At 38.5% G+C, this 20836-nt stretch overlaps 1 protein-coding gene across 1 annotated transcript in view; it reads left to right on the forward strand.

Moving 5' to 3' along the window:
- Tacr1 (tachykinin receptor 1) overlaps positions 1 to 20836 on the forward strand; it is a 155063-nt gene that overhangs the window by 69649 nt on the left and 64578 nt on the right. Inside the window, exon 2 of the mRNA XM_046432361.2 lies at positions 7145 to 7339. Within this exon, the coding sequence (XP_046288317.1) occupies positions 7145 to 7339 (195 nt within the window). The remainder of the gene's footprint in view (positions 1 to 7144; positions 7340 to 20836) is intronic.

Here is a 20836-nt window from a genome sequence, read left to right on the forward strand (position 1 = left end):
AGATTATGGCCAATTCATTTTCCTTCCTAGCTGACCTGAGAGGGTTACTCAGTACCCCAGTGACGATAAGGATAAAAAGCATGGCCAGCAATGTTAAAGATGCCATAAAGGTGAACTTCTTCCCATCATCAAGTTTCTCCTAAAACCATGACCTTCAATCACCTCAAAAGCCCTTTGCCTCATAGTAATGAAAATCTCAAAGAAATCACTTTCCAAACTTCTTTCTTCTCTCTCTTTTTTCCCTCTGCCATCAGAGCTGATGTGGCCCTATCAGCATTTCCTAAATCATATTTCTATACACCCCAGTTTCTCATGGTCTCTATGCCCCTCCCACCCAGCTTTTAATTCCAAATCCCAAAGTGTGAATGTCACCAAGGACTGGAGTTTGTCTCCAGGCATCATCCTGGGACCCCGGGGGACAGTTACTGCTGCATGTTTGTCGCACACACACTAGCACGCTCAGGGTGGAGTCCCAGATGCAAGCGTGAAGATACTCTATAGGTAGAGAGCAGTCATTAGAAGTGTAAGGAGCCCGCATGCTCATGACAACAGCCTTCAAACTGAGGGTGAAATTATGGATTACTTTCCTTACCTTCCATCACTTTTCAAACCCCCTGTCATTTCTCTTTTAAGGTAGAAAAAAAATGACAAGCTCTGTCTTCTTTTTCCACCCCAGCCAAGCCCACCTCCAATTCAGCCTGTGATAGGGGGGATTTCCATTGGGAATTGTGAATCCCAGTGATTAGTTGCCTATTGCTCATGAAGTCTCTCCTTTCCAATTATAATGGTCTGGCCTGCCTCTGTGCTGGCAGAAATGATTAGTCTGGAATTTTACTGCCTTTCTCCCATAGTTCACATCAGGCTTTAGTCATGGTACTTTTATGAAAGCTCTGGCTCTGGGAGCTAAAAAAAAAAAAAAAAGGGGGTAATCTAGACTGCTGAAGGGTCACTTCCTAAATAAGCCCAATCAAGAGCACTTTATTAATCCCGACTTTGTGTCTTACTTTCCAAACTAGCTTTAAGGAGTTCTGGAAAGAATACTCCAGAATTTACTCACCCATCCCTTTATAATCTGGCCCTTTGGGACTGGTCAGAATGCTCTGAGTGGGGCTACTAAATGTAACTTCTGAATGAAGATGGAGTTCTTTGGGCAAAATTCCACTGGCACTTCCAGGCAAATGTCTATCAATCATGGAAGGCTCTCTGTTAAGTTCCCCCCAAAAAATTAAAAGAGAGGTGAGCACTGTCCCTGCCCTCTCAGGCAGTGACAGGGTGGGAAGGACCACATACTGCCCTCTAATGAGATGGAATGTGCTGGCAGCATAGGGAAGCGCAGCTAGCAGGAACATAAGAGGGTTTTCAAGAGAATGTGAGGCAGATGATCTCCATGAAGCTTTTAAACCATCAAATAAGTTTTCTTAAAGGAGATGGATTTTGATCCACCTTAGAGGATGGGCAAAATTTCTACAGATGGTGGTGATATAGGAAGTAGGATCTGGAGAAGCAAGGTGTGCTTTCATGGTCTGAAATCACCTCTTCTCATTAGCCCATACAGAAGGGATTATGCTCCCTAATAGCCTGGGGACTCCGTACCTGAATGTTCTTTGAACCACATGAGCGCACGTCTGGTAGAACTGCTCTGACAAGAGTCAGATGTGTCCCCTCTTTCACCTCACTCTAAATTCTCATGGATTTTCAGTTCTTAGGGTCTTGTTGATGGTGCCCTTACTGTCAGACGGCACATTTTGAAGTGAGTCTCCTGACAGTGCTAAGATCTGCATCAGCCGGGAGATCAAAACCATGTATTTCCCTTTTGGAATTACAAACATCACAGCAGTGAGGATGTGGGGGAGGCTGGCGCTAGTGAAATGCTCAGTGGTGTGTAAACTTTGTGCCATCTCTGGAGGTGGTTCAAAGGCCTCTTTGGTTATAGCTGTGAGAACTGGAGCTGGGTTGCATACATGAGGCTGTTGGTAAAGTGATCTGGATAAAAGATAAAAGTCAGGTCCCGGAACAAAATCCCAACTGATGAAGAAATGTTAGTGACCTCAGTAAAAAGACTGAGTCCTCTCTGACATGGAAGTAGATGAAAAGATGACAGAACTTATTTAGATGAAGAGCCTGGAGGGTGTACTGTGTAGAAAGACTGAATGCTGCACAGTTCCCAGCATACGGTCAGTGTCGAAGTTAGACAGTCAACAAAGAATTATTGGAAATTTACTTAAGGGCTTAATATCAAGAGAGAAGAAATTCTGAAAACCAGGGACCATGAGATCACTCCCACAGAACGATCCTGGATGACTGTATAACAGAAAATATTTCAAGCAGTGGTTATTCTCACATCATAATCTCACATGTGTTCAGATTGGTAGGAATAAAGGAACCACATACATGTCTTTCTCCTGTTGCATTTATTTTCATTCAGCAACCGTTTATAAATCCCCTGCTATGTGCCAAGAAATTCACATCTTCATTTATGCAGTCAAACCTTCATTTACTATTTACTACATCCTAGGCACTGAGGGAGGCCAAGAATCCATACGGATGAAGGGAGGAGACTGACAAGCAAATAGAAAAATAAAATGAAATGTGGTGAATGCAAGATTAGAGACCTTTGCAGCAGTGTAGGTGAGCTCCTAACCCAGCCACAAGGACCTGATGACCAGGCAGAGTCATGACCAAAAGCAAGAGCCAGCCAGGAAGAGACCAAGGAGGAAAAACATCCTGGATTGACAGATCGTGCGCCAAGATCAGAGACCCAATTCTGGACCAGGACTGGCTGCTGACCACTATTTTAGTCAGCTTCTTCACTGCTGTGATTAAAGGACTCAACCAGAACAATCATAGGGGAGGAAGAGGTTTTTTGAGGGCTCACGGTTTCAGAGGGCCAACTGCATTCCTCAGGGCTCAAGGTGAGGCTGAACATCATGGCCAACAAGTATGGTGGAGAGAAGCCGCTCACAAAGAGAAGCCGCTCAGGAAGCAGAGAGAGAGAGACTCCACACTGGAGATAAAGAATATATATCCCATAGCCATACCCCATTCCCACCTCCTCCAGCCGTACCCTACCACTTCAGTTACCACTCAGTTAATCCCTATCAGGGGATTAACTCACTGTTTAGGTTAAGACTCTTAGAACCCATTCATCTCCTCTGAACCTTCTTGCATTGTCTTGCACATGACCTTTGGGGGGACTCCTCACATCTAAACCAGTAGCCACTGTACTGACTAATATCTACCCAGTGGACTTCAGTCTCAGCATCCTCAGTCTGTCAAAGTGATGAGTGTTTCTGAAGTTTACACTATGTTGTCCCATGGCTCTAATTCCTCCTGTTCCTCATCTCCCATAAACTCGGCCAGAAGCCAGCAAACTATGGTCCAGCACTCAAATCCAGCCCACCATCTGCTTTTGCAAATGAAGTTATATTGGCTTATGGTCGTGCCCAACAATTCTTTCCTGTCCATGACTGCTTTTACACTACAAAGGCAGAGTCGAGTAGTTGTGACAGAAAGTACATGTGCCTCAAAGCTTAAAATATCTGCTATCTGTCCTTCACAGAAAAAGTTTGCCAGCCCTTGATCTAGAGCTACACTCTCAGCAGTCCTCACCCTTGGTCATTTGAACTCAGGAAGATGTGGTCCCTTATAGGAACCTCACACCATGTGAGGAAGGAGTTAGTGGAGATCAGGAAAGGAGGGAGCAGAATTAGATGGAAGACTATGGATGAAGAGCCCAGTAAGACAAATCTTCTGAGGGAGAAAAGACATTCTGTCTGCCCAGTGATTTAGGGCTGGGGTAAGAGGAAGTTACAAGGCACTGCTGTTTGTCAGAAAATGAATTCTTATTCACAATAAAATTGTTTCACTCTATTTAAAAAATATGCAACATTCTATTTTGCCAGATTTAAGGAATGCATAATGAGAGATCTTTTTATAATGCACAGTCACACAGAAGGAGGACTATACCTTTGGTTTTTCAGGCCATATACATTTCAAATCAGGTCTGATGGCCCTCCAAGGGAATGAAACAACCTGAAGAGGAGAACACAATCCACATCCCACACTGCTTCCGGACCCCTGTCTCTGGCAGCCTGATGATTAATGCATAAACCAGAAAGATGTTTCATTGACTGCCTTGCAGTCTCATGAGCTCAGTGCAGTCAATAAATACTTATTGAATGTATTTTCCTACGGCTTGCAGCAATTTCTCAGTGATCTCCTATAATCAAATAAGAAAGAATTGTTCAGGGTGGTTCCAAATAAATATATAAATGTATATTCATGAAATCCAAACTAGGAATGGGGAGTAAGAAAGAAAATATTCATCCATGTACAAGTTATCCGAATGGCAAAAGTATTTGAATAAATAAGAAATAAGCAAATTATACAAGCCTCAGAAGTAAAGATAGCAATAGAGAGAAAGAAAGAAGAAAGGGAAGGAGGGAGGAAGATTTATAAATGGCTCTATTTTGAACAAATGAAAATATATACATTTTTTAAAGCCAATCTTTTTTATTCTCTCTGGCTTTGTATGGGGAATACTTTCATCTGTCATTGAAATGGCTCCTACACTCAAAGAAAGGCAGAGAGTTAACTGAAATGGGCTCCCAAATTGCAATTTTTGCAGTAAAGATAAAATATGGCTTTCTGCCACCCATTTGAAGCTGTAGTGCTAATATTCTGATGCAATCCCCCTTAAGCACAGTCACATTAGATTCTAAATGGTGTATCACCAATTTGGGCACGGGATGGGTATTAGGATTCATTTATTTAAGACTGAGCATTTATCCTGAGTTAGAAACAAATTAAAATCTTACATTTGAGATAATATTAAAAGAGGGCAATGTAATTACCACACTCTCCCCTGTGCATCTTCCTGGATCTGGTTTGAAGCCTAAGAATGCACAGCTGCCGGTGCGGGTAGAAGCAGCCTGCATTGGGCTGGAGATAAAATAAGGCATCTTCATGCTCCCTGTCCAGGTTTGTGGAAATCTTGCTTTTGGGAAATGATCCAGTATGTGTTCCTACAATTATAATGCAAACACACAAAGAGATTCTGGTCATGATTCTGGTCCTGACAATCCAGGTCCATCCTTGACCAAACTGGAAAGAAGGTAAACATGATTGATGGTTGAACAGGCCCACCGCCACTGGCTCTGACTCAGGGGTTCCTCCCATCCACTATTATCCCATGTCTATACAGGAAACCCAGGTTCCATCCTGTCAGGCAACAAGGATGTCACAGGTCTGGGGTTGGGGAATCAAGACTTCTCAGGGTACTTTTTAGGAGATTAATCCAGAGGGGAAGATTATTTAAGTCTATGGTTTGAGAGACTCCCTCAATGGTAACTGTGGCCCTCTGGGATAATCTAAAGAACACAGGTGATGCTTGATTCACAGCATCTTGAGAACTCTCTTTGCCCTTTCAGACAGTATTTGAGTAAAATATTTCATTGCCACCAACTAGCCAGGGAAGCATCCCCAAAGATTTTTATTTTGCTACTCACCCCCACCATAACATCTACTCCAAGTCTTTTCTATCTCCACTCTCTCCTGACTTCAAGACCACCTACTTACTTTTAGAAAAGGGCAGAAGGAAGTTTCTGCGGATTCCTTCCCAGAAGTTATCATGACTTCTGACTGTGTATACAAAGGCTGACCCGAAGCATTCCTCAAATGCAGCCTCCCTACACTGAACACCTTCAGTATAGCTGTTCTTGCCAACCAGAAAAGGGAAGATCAGGTCCCTAGCATACACACAAAAAAAAAAAAAAAAAAAAAAAGCAGAGAAATGATAAAAAGATGCTCAGGGAAGAAATCTACAAAACAAAGCTATCAACCCTTTTCAGAAAGTCAGATCCAATCCTATCCCAGAGGAGGGAGGGCTCCAAACATTTCCTGCCCTTGGAACAGGATACTCAACAGGTTCACCCCCAACCCAGCTGAGCATACCTCTTGAAGCCCCTCCAAGAAATCACCCACTATTCCAAAACTTGATTACTTCTGCAGACTCCCTAAGGCTCTAAGGTACTGATCAGATTACCGCTTGAGGTCATTTTTCCTACCGTTGGGTTTTGTGGTTGCTTATTGATGCTCCTTGTTTCCCTGGAGAAATTAGATCCTCAATGCCCAGAAGGAAAGGGTGTGTTCTGCAGGCAGCAGGTGCCCAGTGAAAATTGTAAAATGCATGCTGAATGAAATTGCTTTCCTTATTACCCTGTCCCACTTCTTGCCCAAAGGTTGTAGGAGTTCAGAAAACACAATGAAAGGATTATGTGGAATTACACGAAGCCAGCTGACAGATGTGCTGCTATTTGTCTGTGCGTTTCTGAAGTCTTCATGGACCATTCTGTCCCACAGAGACCAGAAATACCTGCATGCCAGAGAATCAAATGTGTGATTTTGAGGTTTTGGTCAAATAATATTTAAACCCCAAATGATGTATAAAAAAACATAGCTGCAACTTTTTAAAACAGATGAATATTTTAAGAGATAAATCCATAAACATTGTAAGAAAAATACACATAGGGAGATGGCTTTTAAATGAAAGAGGCAGAATTGATGTGTTTATAACTGATATAAAATGCTGATTGTAGTATTTATTTTTTCCTCACATCTCTGCAGCATCTTAGAGGCTGTGCACAAATTCAAACATGTGGATGTATTCATTCAGATGATACCATTTAGTTCACCATTTAGTTTGTTGCCTTCCGGCCCCTGTTTTCTGATGCAGGATTGATAACCTTTATCATGCCCCACTAGGGCTTTAAAAACTACCACAGTCATATGCAGCTTAATGAAAGGAGACACATTCTGCAAAATTCATCAACCAATGTCATTGTTGTGCGAACACCATGCAGTGTACTCACACAAACTAGGACAACTACTATGTTGTTAGTCAATCTTATGGCACCACCTCGATGTATGTGGTCTGTCATTGGCCAAAGTGTTGTTATGTAGCACATGACTGTTGGTGATTTTTCGTATGGATTTTAGCATTGTGAGTCAGAAGCCATAAAACTTAAGGATAAAATATGGAAACAGGTTGGGAAAACGTCATCAGGAATCAAAGTGTTTCTGGAACATTTTTGTGGGCAGATTTTGATGACCAAATCAGAACGTTGTCCATTCTTCTCTGTTCCAGATACATGGCCATCATCCATCCCCTCCAGCCCCGGCTCTCAGCCACAGCCACCAAAGTGGTCATCTGCGTCATCTGGGTCCTGGCTCTCCTGCTGGCCTTCCCCCAGGGCTACTACTCAACCACGGAGACCATGCCCAGCAGAGTTGTGTGCATGATCGAGTGGCCAGAGCACCCTGACAAGATTTATGAGAAAGTGTGAGTAGAGACTTGTCCCTCTCGGAAGCTGCTGTGATTCAGGGCTCTATTGTTCCTGCTTTCTTTCCATATTCCTCGTCAGTTAAAATTTAATGTGTATCTATAGACATTTCTCAAATCCACCCTGACATCAGGTTATGTTCACAATTATGAGCAAATTAAAATACCCCCAAATACTATTCTGGACTTTGAAAAAACCATTTAAAAAAAAAATGGGTGAGACCTTGATCCTGTTATATCAGACTTATGGGTGTCCCACCATGTCCCTCAGGCATTTTATGAGAGCTAGTGTCCTCCCAAAATCCCCATTTATTTGCCACTCCTAAGCATTAATGCTGCCCCTCTGCCCTCCTACAACACGCACTGGAGGGTGGGGAAGTTCCTGCCACTCCTGGCAGCTCTCAACAATGACTGACAGGGGAGTTGGCCTATACACACTCTGCTCCCTCCCCCTGGGAGGGATGTCTCTGGGTTTGAATCATGAGAAGAATCTCCAATTGCCCAGAAGGTACCTAGTTCTACAATATGCATTTCATGACCCACCATTCTTTTCCTGAACCTGGGCCAGAGGGTGTTTTGTTTTTTTTTTTTCCTTCTCCTAAATAAGATGCTTGCTCTTGAATCATTTATCTCAGATTCTACCTTCCTGGGTTTTGCCCTGTGAGAAGAGAGCACATATGAAATGCTGAGAATGTAGACCAGGGCATTGAGAACTGAGGAGTTAACAGAGCCCTAACAGGGAAGGCCTGCTTATCTTCCAGGAGGAGGGCTGGTCACAGAGTTTTTCCAAGTATCTTAGCAATTTTCTCTAATACTTCTTATCCTGGAGGCAACACTGAAATGGTTTATTTCTTTGTTTTGTTCTGCTCAAGCTAGCAGCAATGTGACATTTATGTTGTCATTTTGTTTTCTGTACTCACAGCACATGGGTAAAGTAGGTCCTTTGGAAAGTCCTCTATAATTCTCCCATCTTGTTTTTATTATGCGAATCACAGAACAACCTTGGTGTTAAAATCCAGAAGTTCCGGGTTTTAATTGTAAGATGGCCCCTAGCCTTGCGAACCCAGGCAAGGTGCATAGCCTCTCCTTCCAAAAATGGAAGATAATAAAGCTCTGTTTCCCATAAACAACTGTTGTAAAGATCAAATGAAATAATGTATTCTCACCTTGTCAGCTATTAAACGCCATACAAAAGTTATGAACCAAATTCATGAACCAGTTTATTCACGAGGACTGTAAATTTATTAAATGTTAAAAATGAGACACTATACCTGTCATGCCCCCAAGATTTGAAGGCTGGAGAGCCTGTTGCACATGGTTACACTGCCACATCTGTTCCACAGAAAATGGCAATGGGACTTGCCAGGAAACAATACATAAAGCTCAGACATCACCTTCCAGGCACAGACAGTGGGATTTAATCAATCAAGCAGTGGGGGGATTAATGCTCAGCCTAGAAGGAGACATTGAAAATTATTCTTTCAAATGGAACTACAAGCCTGAGCAAGGTCTCACCGGGAGAAAGAACATAGCTTTACAAGCTGTGCAGCATCCGTTAATGTGATCAAGCCAAAAGATTTATTCAAAAGTGTGTGGGGGTGGGGGGACCTCCTTAAACTGCTCCAGAAACTTCCACCCCAGACCGTGGCTTTCTTTTTAGTTCTCATCATTTTTTTTTTTCAAAGCCTGATCAGCTTTCTACGATTTTTGTTTCAAAATACTGACGGTTCTTTTATCTTACAACAAATTTGAAGTTTAACTTGGAAGTAGATTTATGTTCCCACAGACCCCTGAGGAAGCCAAGAAACGTTAATGTTCAGAGCCCTAGTTTTGAATATTTGGGTGTGTTATGCTTATTAATGATGAGAAAAATCCCTTTGAGACCAAACTCAATGCATTGGATTGTCTTATTTCCTTGATTTGAAAATTTAGAGTAGCTTGCTCCTGGATGCATGCTGAGGTTTGCTATTGTTGTCTATTTAATCATCTTAACTTTAAAAAAAAATGAATCTAACTTACAATCATTCAATGTATTGAACACATTGAATGATACAATAGCAAGCCTTAAGTGTCTATACTCCCCATTTGTATATTCATTGTGGTACAAACATTAAGTCAAGTTCATAGCAAAGCTTTATGCAAGCTTATTTTCTTTTTTGTCAGTGTCTCTATGTATATCGTGCTATATTTTTAGGGAATTTATATTTTACCATGTCTAAACTAAGTATTTAATTATATTCTCTTCTTTTAGAACTAACGATGATCATTTCCCCCAGAATAATCCCAAATTTGAAACCAGATGGAAACTTTATTTTGAGGCAGTAAAGTAACTAGAAATTATTATTATTAGAGTAAGGGTGTAGGCTCTGGAGTTAGGTGAGGGGTCATCTCCTAGGCCCATCACTCTCTTATTGAGACATAAACAGTCCACTCATTTAAGCCCCTAAGCCTAACAGCACATTCCACATAGAGGTTTTCAGAGAAACAAATAAAAGAACCCACACGAAGTGCTCAGCTCAGGGCCCTGTGTGAGGTTAAGGGCTGCTGAATGTTAACTACCGACATTTGTATCATTCACTGATCAGGGTCCACTGGCAGATGACCAGCAGTGGGTAGCGTGCTGAGCAGATGCTTAAGCCCAATTTGTCTCTCAGATAATTTGTGCCAATAATTACATAAAAGCATTTTATGAAAAAAAGTTATAGATGGCCACAAATGCATTCTGGCTACATGATATACCTTCAAGCCTAATCATTCATCATTTGGACTCTTTATTAATATATTGATTAAATGAAGCATTGTGAAAGCAGGTAATCTAATTTTAAAAATGGACAAAAGTATTGAAACATAACACTTCACACACAAAAAGAATCCAAATATCTGTTAAATATGTGAAGAGGCACATGACTTCATTCCTCACCAGCAAAATGCAAATTAAAACTATAATGAGATATTATTACACATTATCAAACTAGCAAATGTTAATAAGTATGAAAAAACTATTTCAAACTTTCAAAGGATATGAGGCAATGAGCATTTTGGTGATTGCTAGAAGTTTAACTTGATAAAATTATGCTGGAAGATATTTTCATGTATCTAAGAAAAGAAGGTGTACATATCCCAAAACTCAAAACTTCACTAGGAGGTGCTAGAGAAACTCATGCACATATGTACCCTAGTACACCTAACAGTGTTCATTGGCATCGTTCCTTTTGGGGGAGGGGGCACAGGGGATTGAACCCAGGGGTGCTTAACCACTAAGCAGCATCCCATATCCTCACTCTTCTTTATTTTTTAATTTAATACAGGGTCTCACTAAGTTGCTTAAGGCCCTGCTAAGTTGCTTAGGCTGGCCTTGAACTTGTGATCCTGCTGCCTCAGACTCTTGAGTCTCTAGGATTACAGGCATGTGCCACCGTGCTGGCTCTCAGTATTAAATGCCTTCCACCGGAGATATTTTAAATGTCTATCATCAGTACAATGGATAAACAATTGTGGTACAAGCATGTAAAGGAATACTATATTGCTAATGAAATGAACAGAATGTAGCTTCACATTACATTGAAAGCTCTTACCAAAAACAGTTCTAGAACAAGCAAAACAAAATGACATTTTTTGAAATATGTAAGTAGCAAAACTACATTTATAGTAAGCAAGGAAGTGGTCACCATGAAAATAAAGACTGTTGTGTGAAAAGTATTTATGAGGGGATGACATTGTTATATATATTCATCTCAGGGGCTGCAGCATGAATATTTGCTTTAAAAGTACAAATAATACCAGATAATTTGACATACCCATTTTCTGGAATATATATTTCATTTTTTAACTTAAAACTTAAAAACTCAGCAAAGTTTCCTTTCTTTTCTTTTTTCACAAACCTTAAGAAACTGATTTCATTGAGATAACCCAAAAATTCTCCAGAAGAAATTATTTTCTGAGGTGTGGGGCTTTGTCTAGGATGACATTTTTCCATAGGAACTTACCTCTGAATGCTCAACATGTGTCTAGCCCCACCCATCCTGATGTTTACTTGAGCTGCATTTTATCTTGCTCACTCCTATGTGCCAGCTCCCCTGAATTTTCCCAACTTAAGGGAAGATAAACCAAATGTTTGTCCCCAGAGAGAAGTGGCAAATGTAAAATCTGAGAACAAGGCTCATCTAGTCAGGGCTTGCATCCCTTGCTGCTGCTATGTTCAAGGTCAGGGGCTTCTGGACCACAAAATTCTGCAGATGCAGTTGGCCATTTTTCCTAGGAAGTAATTTACACTTTATTTACACTCTATTTTACATTTAAAAATATGATATGTTATGGTGAATAATAAAATTCCCATGACTTCTTTAATCAATCATATTTCCATTATTTACTAACATTTTGATGACTATTTGTTCAGGTAAATACCGTTCTTAGTTTCTTTTGAAGCAAAATAGACATCCCAGTCAACACAAATGTGGATCGTCTCCCTCTTTGAAATACAAAACAGCTTATTATGCAAACTATTCTATACCCCCTTTATTAACTTAGCAATATGTCTTGGAGATCTTTCTGCATGAGTTCATAAAGATCTTCTCTTTTTTCAGCTACACAGTATTCTACTTTTTGAATGTATAATACTATTCAAGCAGTCATTTATTGGTGGACTTTGGATTGTTTCCAACCTTTTGCTATTACAGAGTGTTGTCATGAATAACTTACATCTATCACTCAAGGATATCTATAGCCTAAAATCTCAACAGGGAAATATGTCATTTTAATTTTGACATTTTTTTCTCTAGGTAAGATTGTACAAATTTGCATTTCCACCAACAATGTGTGAAAGGGCCTGCTTTTCCATGGCCTTGCCAACAAAATGTATTGTCAAACCTTTAGATTTTAGCCTATCTGATGGGGGGAAAATGATATCTCACTACAGCTAATGTTTATTTACATGTCCCTTATTTCAGTTGGGTTGAACATCTTTTCATAATTCATGAGCCATTTCACATACATTTTATAATCTGCTTATTTCATTTACCATGTCACCAGTAATTTCCTATGTCATTGAACATATGACATATATGTCACACACACACACACACACACACACACACAGATGTTATTAGTGAATCCCCTCCTTTGAAAATTGATTAAACCAGTGGTTTCTCTTAACTGGCTAGTTAGATAAAACCCCAAACTTCAAAGTAGGCTACTTCTAGCTAAATCCCTAGGTCCCTGGGGGGACTGGCTCAGTTTCCTCTGCCATCCTCTATTTCTGTTTACAATGCAGTGATAGAAAATTGTGCAAATCTTATAAAACTCATAAAAATGAGATCCTTGGTTCATCATTAATACCACATTATCATAATTTGTAATTGAGTCTGCCACATAATTTGCAACCTGGCAGCCTAACCAAGGTTGTTCTAGCAAAACAGCAACACTACCCCAGAAGTCTTATAAAGGTGAATTTGATTGACAGGTGATGAAGGACAATTTCATATGTGACCAAATGTGCCTCTTCCCAGTGGAAGAAGAAAGCACAGAGGAAGGAAGATAAGGGAATAAAGAAGAAAAGTTTGGCTTTGAAAAATGCATTTTTCCCTTCCCTACTTCTTTGAAATCTATGAGGACTATGCAATAGCTTTCGAAGTTAATCAGAGCCAAGGCCATTCTTGTGGATGCTGTTCAGGCCATACAGTGACAGCAGTCTTAGAGGAACCAAAATAATGCCCTTGAGAACAAAGGAGATGAAGGAGTCAACCCTTCTTCATCAGAGTGCCCACTACCAAGGCCAAGAAGAAGTCTGTAATGAGGAATAAAAGTGAGATTTGGACAGCCTGGGGAATTTCAGCTTCCCAAATTATTTATTAATATTGGTCATATGTCATTTTCTGTTAAACTTCTATGTTCATAACTTTGTGGTAGAGCTTTAGCAAGAAGTAAATGCCTCTTCTGAATTTCAAAAACTCCCAATAGTCTGAGAAAGGAGGTGATGTTAGAAAGAAGTGTCACTCATGACTCTTTACCAGGAGATTTTTGTGGAGACATACTAACTCTAATCTTTTTCTCTGTAAGTTCAGATTGTAACAGAAGACCATAAAAGTATGCCATCACCAATGTTCACAGCAGTTTCCCTTTTATATGTTATAATCCATTATCAGAAATCAGTTAAAATTGTGTGTTTACATTCATTAATTAATAATAATAATTGAAAACCAATTCACTGCCAAGGAATGAAAGTGGAAAAGAAAATACACCTGCAGTATTATTTCTCAAATTTTCCAACTTCTTGATCATTTGACAAATTAAAAAAGAGAAAGAAAGAAAGGAAGAGTAGACCCTCTGCCAACCTGCTGCAGGCCTTGGCCAAGGATGTCAGCATATTTGTGTTTCCAGAACCGATTGTTTATGCTAGCTGCTGTGATTCATCTTCTCCCCCGACACCCACTACATTTATAAACATAGCCCCGGGTCCCTAGTGTTGTCACCATTGTTGATGAGAAGCAGTTAAACCAAGAATGAAGAGTGCATTGACACTACAGGGAAAGATGGTGGCATAAAAAGAAATCCTGAACCTTGACTCCCAGAAAGAAACTGGAGTGACCAAAGTTGTTTGTTGTTGTTGTTGTTGTTTAAAGGAAGAAAGAAAGGAAAGCACACATTAATGCAGACACTAGGAAGGTTACTATACAAATGACAGGAATTTCACTATGGTTCTGGTAGATGTTGTGCAGATAGAACCCAATGGGAGGCAACCTCCCCGGGCCACTGTGGCTGTTGCACATATGCAGCCTCTAGATAGGAGGTCAGAGAGTGAGCCTAGAAGCCTTCAGATGGGAACACCATCTGAAGGCCCATTTGGGATTCCTTTGGACAGCTGCAATCAACTTCTGGAGCAACTGCCCTCAGATTAAGAAAGATAAAGCCCATCCAGGCCAGTGAGCATGACTGACAATAAGCTAAAATGAATGATTTTCTGTAAAACCATAAATAACCAATTGATACAGTTCAGAAAGTAAGGGACAAGGATGAAAATATTGATCAAGAATTACATTTACCAAAGCAACTGGAATCAAAATTTATTCAAGGAAATTCTTTCAAATGCCCTATGTTCTCCATGAGTACAGAACAATACAGAAATCTTGTTCATTTATTATATAGAATTAGCCTAACCCAGATTTAAACAACTAACAAAGAAAGCTCCCAAAACAAACTTTTAGGCAAATTCCATGTACAAATATGCATATGAACATCCCAGTTAAAATATGCACCAAAAAATTCAAAGTTATATTAAAAGAGCAATGTTTTGCTTTTAAAAATGGCTTTTTCCAATAAGTAAGATTTGTAAATTATCAGGAAGTCTATTATTATTTTCACCAATTTAATTGGTCAAAAGGAAGCATATATTCCTCTTAATAATGCCAAAAATATATTTGTTAAAATGTAATATCTCTTAAAGAAAAAAAAAAGGAGCTTGTAGACATAATAATCCTTGCCAAAATAAAGTGAATAAGAGATCTCCTTTCCAACCGAAACAAAAGAACACAGAACAATTTAGAAATAATCAGGATTTACTTGAAAATAATGAAAATTATCTTGTTGTTTTAGACTTAAGAAAATGTTGAGAAATATATTTTATGAGATATTCTGCAAAGGTATCAGTTCTTCTCAAACTACTCTCAAGAGTATGTGTAGGTGTTTGATAAAGTGGATCATTTGAAAAGAATAAGTGGATTAAAATAGTTCAAGAAAATATTGAATGAGAAGTAATCTTGATGATCAGCAAAATGAAACAAAATGATAAGAGTGATCTTCCAGATATCAAAATACCCAGTGCTGGGGGATAGAAGAAAGAGACCAGAAATCACATGCTACACACAGACACACACACACAAACACACACACACACACACACAGGCGGGGAAGAGGATCCCAAGAATATAAAATTTTATGTTTAGTTCATAAGAATAATTCCATACTCTTTTGAAACCTAGGTAGCCCCAAACTACTGTAGGATTCTGCACTCAAATGAATTTGTAAAAAATAAACCTAGCCTAGCCTACCATCACTCCCAGCTTGAAGAACTGCAATGTATATATTACTTTATTGAAGCCCCTGAGCATATGCAAACTCTTTAAATTTTTTTCTAGTTTATCTTTCTAGGTAATATATTCATGGATTATACACCAGGAAGTCTAAAAGGGCAGACAGGAATGATTTCTCCCATTCATTTTGTCCCCCTCCTGCTCCTACGTTTCAATTCCTTGTAAGCCTTCCAACGCTTCTTTATGCTAAGAAAGTACAACTATATTCTCATTTTCTCCTTTCTTAAAAAATACATCTCATTCTTGCTTTTATCTGTGAGTTTACCTCAGATGTTCTTACCCATCAATATATAGCAGCCTTCTCATTTTTTTCTTTCCAGCTGTATAGTATGCTTTTATATGGGAAAGCCATAATGTACTTATCCAATGCAATACTGATTTATATTTGGATTTCTCCTAGTGTTTTGTCATTTGAAACTATATAGCATTGAATAATCTCCACTGAGATGTTTTTACAGTAAAGAAATCTGATAGTTTTGCTTAAACCTTGTGTCTTCTAAAATTATTTGATGACAGAATCTTTTGATTAACTCTGTTAACATCCCACAGAAAATCATTTATAAAACATTCTGGTGGAGATTCCTTGGAAAGCTGGGAATGGAACCATCATTTGTCCTAGCTATTCCTCTTCTCGGATTACACCCAAAAAACCTAAAAACAGCATACTACAAGGACACAGCCACATCAATTTTTATAGCAGCACAATTCACAATAGCTAGACTGTGGAGCCAACCTAGATGCCCTTCAATGGATGAATGGATAAAAAAAATGTGGCATATATACACAACGGAATATTACTCAGCATAAGAAATAATAAGATCATGGCATTTGCAGGGAAATGGATGGCATTAGAAATCTATCAATATCAATGGCATTAGATATATATCAATATCTATCAAGATTTCTAAATGTACACTTGATTTAAATGCTAAATGAAGCTAGCCAATCGCAAAAAAACAAATGCGGAATGTCTTCTCTGACATAAGGGGGGGTGACTCAAAATGGGGAAGAGAGGAAGAGCATGGGAAGAAGATTACCTCCACATAGAGGGGTGGAAGGGAAAGGGAGGGAGAAAGGGAATTGCATGGATGGTGGAAGGAGACCCTCATTGTTATACAAAATACATGTGTGAAGATGTGAGAAAAAAAAAGAATAGCGTTACCTTAGATTGGGTAGAGAGAAGTGATGTGAGGGGAGGGAAGGGGTTGGGAAGATAGGAAGGATAGTCGAATGAAACAGACATTATTATTACTGTGTGTATATACGTGACCGCATGAACAATGTGATTCTGCAACCTGTATACTCAGAAAAATGAGAAATTATATCCCATCTGATTCAAATGTATGATATGCCAAGGTCATTGTACTGTCATGTGTAACTAATTAAAACAAATTTAAAAAAAAAAAGAAAAGAAAAACATTCTGGAGAAATTGTGGATTAACCATAAAGCTGGATTTCTTTCTCACATATTAAAACCAATACATAGTCCAAATAAGTTGAAATGGAATAAAGGCTTCAAAAACATAACACTGAAGACAAAAGTCAAAATGAAATAGATTGCTGAAAGTGGGCATAATGGCGCATGCCTGTAATCCCGGCAACTCGGGAGACTGAAGTAGGAAGAACGTAAATTCGAGGCCAGCCTCAGCAACTTAGTGACACCTTGTCTCAAAATTAAAAATAAAAACAGCTTGGATTTAGTTCAGTGTTACAACACCCCTGGGTTCAATCTTCAATACAAAAAAGAAAGAAATGTGGGGGGTGGGAGAGAGAGAGAGAAAGAAAGGTAGTGCTGATCAAATATAGATATATACAATTTCAGATATAAATACAGATGCATATAGACATAGATATAGTTTTTATTAAATTGCATATCTGAAAACTTATGAACATCTGAGCAAGTCACAAATAGGAAAAGAGTACAATATATGAGACAAACTAACAATATCATTAGCATAGAAGAGCTCTAATTAATAACAAGGCAAGACTCAAGAATTAACACCTCATGAATGAATATGAAAAATTAAACTGCAATAATGGATACAATTTTTCTTTTATTTGACTACCCCACATTTAACATAATGAAAATGCTAAGTGTTAACATGGTTATGAGGGAGGTAGGTGTTGTTTACCAAAAGATAATGTAACAATATCTATCAAGATTTCTAAATGTACACTTGATTTAAATCAGCAGTTGCACTCTTACAAAGTATGAAGTATAATAAAGTGTACGTAAGATATTGATGTCAGTATGGTTTATTAGCTTGTAAAATTAGAAATAAATGCCCATAGATGACTGATTTCAAAAATGATGTATCATCTATACAAAGAAATCCTGTGCAATTGTTAAAAATGGCATTGTACACATATGTTAACATGAAGATACTTTCATGATATTCTGAAAGTAAATAGAGCAGGCTTCAAAGTAAGTAATATGTGTAGTTAGTACAGTCTGTGAGTTTCATAAAGTTTACACATGTACTTAACTGATTCTAGGTGACAAGTCTGGAAAGATGTGCAGGAAAGCTTAATACTCAATGTTTTCATCTGGAATGTGGGATTATAGGTCATGAAAAAAATGTTTTTGTTTATCTGCAATTTAAGTTTCTTCCTACTAACTATAAATTTTTGTCTCCATGGCATTAGTTTTGGGGGGAGTACCATGGATTGAACTCAGGGATGCTCGACCACTGAGCCACATTCCCAGTCCTATTTTTTTTTTTTATTTAGAGACGGGGTCTCACTGAGCTGCTTAGCACCTTGCTTTTGCTGAGGCCGGCTTTGAACGCATGACCCTCCTGTCTCAGCCTCCCAAGCCTCTGGGATTACAGGTGTGCCCCATGGCACCCGGCTTCCATGGCATTTTTAATTTAGTAGCAGAAAAGTCATCTATTTCTGGAATAAAAAGACTATCACTTTAAAAAGTCAACAGAGAATAAAAAGGTGAAATAAAATGAGTATATTAACTCCAGAAAAATAGATCACAATTATTTTCTTTCTAAATTCTTCAGATATTGTTCCTTGGTCTTCTGACACTGAGTCTTGTGAAGAAATCTGATGCCTTCTGACCTTTTCCATCTTAGATTATTTGCAGTTCCTGTCTGCATGCAGTTAAGTTTTTTTGTTGTTGTTGTTTTGTTTTGTTTTGTTTTTTTGTTATATTTTCTGTCATTGTTGAGGACTTCCAATCTAAAGTCAGATATCTAGTTCAGGGAAATTTTCCTTCTAAAAACAAATTTTAATTGATTGCCAGAGTTATAGTCTAGTCTCCTTTTCATAGTTAGTGCTCCACATAAATTGTGTCTCTCCAGTCTGCCTCTTACTATTTTACTCATCTCAAACATTTATTTCATCTCTTTTTTTCTGGTTTCTGGCTGAATTCTCAAGCATTTCTAATGAAATTGTAAGATCAAGAGATTGTCTGCTCCTCACTGCTCCCTTTTTGTTTTTAATTCTATGTTTTCACTTGAAAGTAGCATTTCCTGCCCTTTTCATGGGTGACACAGCCTTTCAAATTTTGTTTTCAAAACAAATAAGGGATTACTTTAAATATCCACCTGTTTCTTGAAATAAGATCTTTCACAAGGAGACATTTACTTTTCCCCCAGATTGGTTCCTTGTTGGTCCTGGCAAACATCCCTTCATTTTTTTGCCCCTCTTTATAAAGTGTAGTCCTGTGTGGGGAGTTAAAATGGACTTGAATAGTACTCTAATCTCACTCAGAGAAGAATTTCATTCTTAGTAAGTGCCTCCAATGGTATGGGGTAGCCCAGAGATATTGGAAGCCTTGCCCCTTCTTTGATCTTTATCTAGTTCAAGTGTCCATCTGTCCCAGCCAATGGAAAACTAAGCTGTCAGTTTTGTGGGGTTTGTTTGTTGTTTGTTTGTTTTTTGGTTTCTGCTCTCCATCCCAAGGCTGAACCACATCCCTAGCCCAAGCTGACAGTTCTATACCCTGATGCCTACTGCACATCCAAAAGCTGGTGTTTGGGTTTTTTCATTTCCTCAAGTTCTTCCTCAACTCCACCCACAGCCTTTTCTATTGAAATGAGTTCCTTTCACGCGTTTTCACAAGTGGGTTTTTTTCTCCAGCTGGCTGGACTCTCCCTCCATTGGATCCCAGCCTCACACCATCTGAAGAAATTCTCCCTGGCCATAAGTAAAACCCTGCACTCATTTCCAGAGCTAAAAATGAATTTTGACAATCCTTTGATATTTTCAGGTACTATTTCCAAGAGAAAAGGAATCATCTCTATTGGACTTAAACTAGAATATTAAATACAAATATTGAAATGATTCTTTTCATATTTCCAACTGATAACAGCAAACTAATTTAGTTTTATGAGCTTTTCTTTTATCTAGCTGGTTTATTAATTCTAATAATGTTTCAACTCTTTTTCCCCTGAGGATTACAATCTTATCATCTATAAAGATTTCATCTCCAACCTTCAAGTGGGTATAAACACTTATTATATTATATTATACCTCTTATTTCTACCTCATGTCATATTATAACAACCAAAATTCTCATGGTATTGAATAATAATGACGTTGTTAGCTGTCTTACTTTCATTGCTTTTCTGGGACTGTCAGGCCACTGAATTGAATGTTGGTTACTGGTTTACCAATTAAGTTCGAAGTTGAAAACTTTACTGAGAACATTGATTCTCAATATTCATATATTTTACTATATAAAGGAGCATCCTTATCAAAAAAAATATTATCTGCATTTGTTGAAGAAAGTATTTTCTATTGTGCTCCACCACTGCAGATCACTGTAATTCTATCCCTTTATCTCTTGGATAAATCAGGTCATGGTGCACTATGTGTTTAATATACTAGCTGGTTAGTTGCATTAAATAAAATGTTTATACCAATATTAAAAAGTAATATTTGGTGGGTTTTTTTGTGCTCTTTTTAGAATCAAGTTTAGGGATGCTTTTAAAAACTGTTCTTATTTACTGAAATAGCATTGGAATTAGCAAAGGAACTCACCCATAAAACAAACTGGCCTGAGAGCCCTTGATAGGAGGAACTCTATAATACATTTAACACATCACAGCTACTTTGAGTATTTCTGCCTTTTCAATTTACTAACTTATACTTCCAAGAAAAAAAGCATATATTTCTTTTTTTTTTTTTGAACCACCTTTAGTTTATTTACTCTAACAAGTGCTGCTGTTTTTCTCAAACAGAAAAAAAAAAACGCTTTGCATACAAGAAACGCATCACAAGTATTGGTTTACTAACAGAAAGCTGTTGTTTTGGGTCCCGTTCCGTTCTTAAACTGTTAGCGTTCTTACTTTTTTTTTTTTTTATTGGTTGTTCAAAACATTACAAAGCTCTTGACATATCATATTTCATACATTAGATTCAAGTTGGTTATGAACTCCCAATTTTACCCCAAATACAG

The sequence above is a fragment of the Marmota monax genome, unplaced genomic scaffold, assembly GCF_021218885.2.
Source record: "Marmota monax isolate L192 unplaced genomic scaffold, Marmota_monax_Labrador192_F-V1.1 WCK01_AAM20220418_F8-fsc00106, whole genome shotgun sequence".
Classification (NCBI taxonomy): Eukaryota; Metazoa; Chordata; class Mammalia; order Rodentia; family Sciuridae; genus Marmota; species Marmota monax.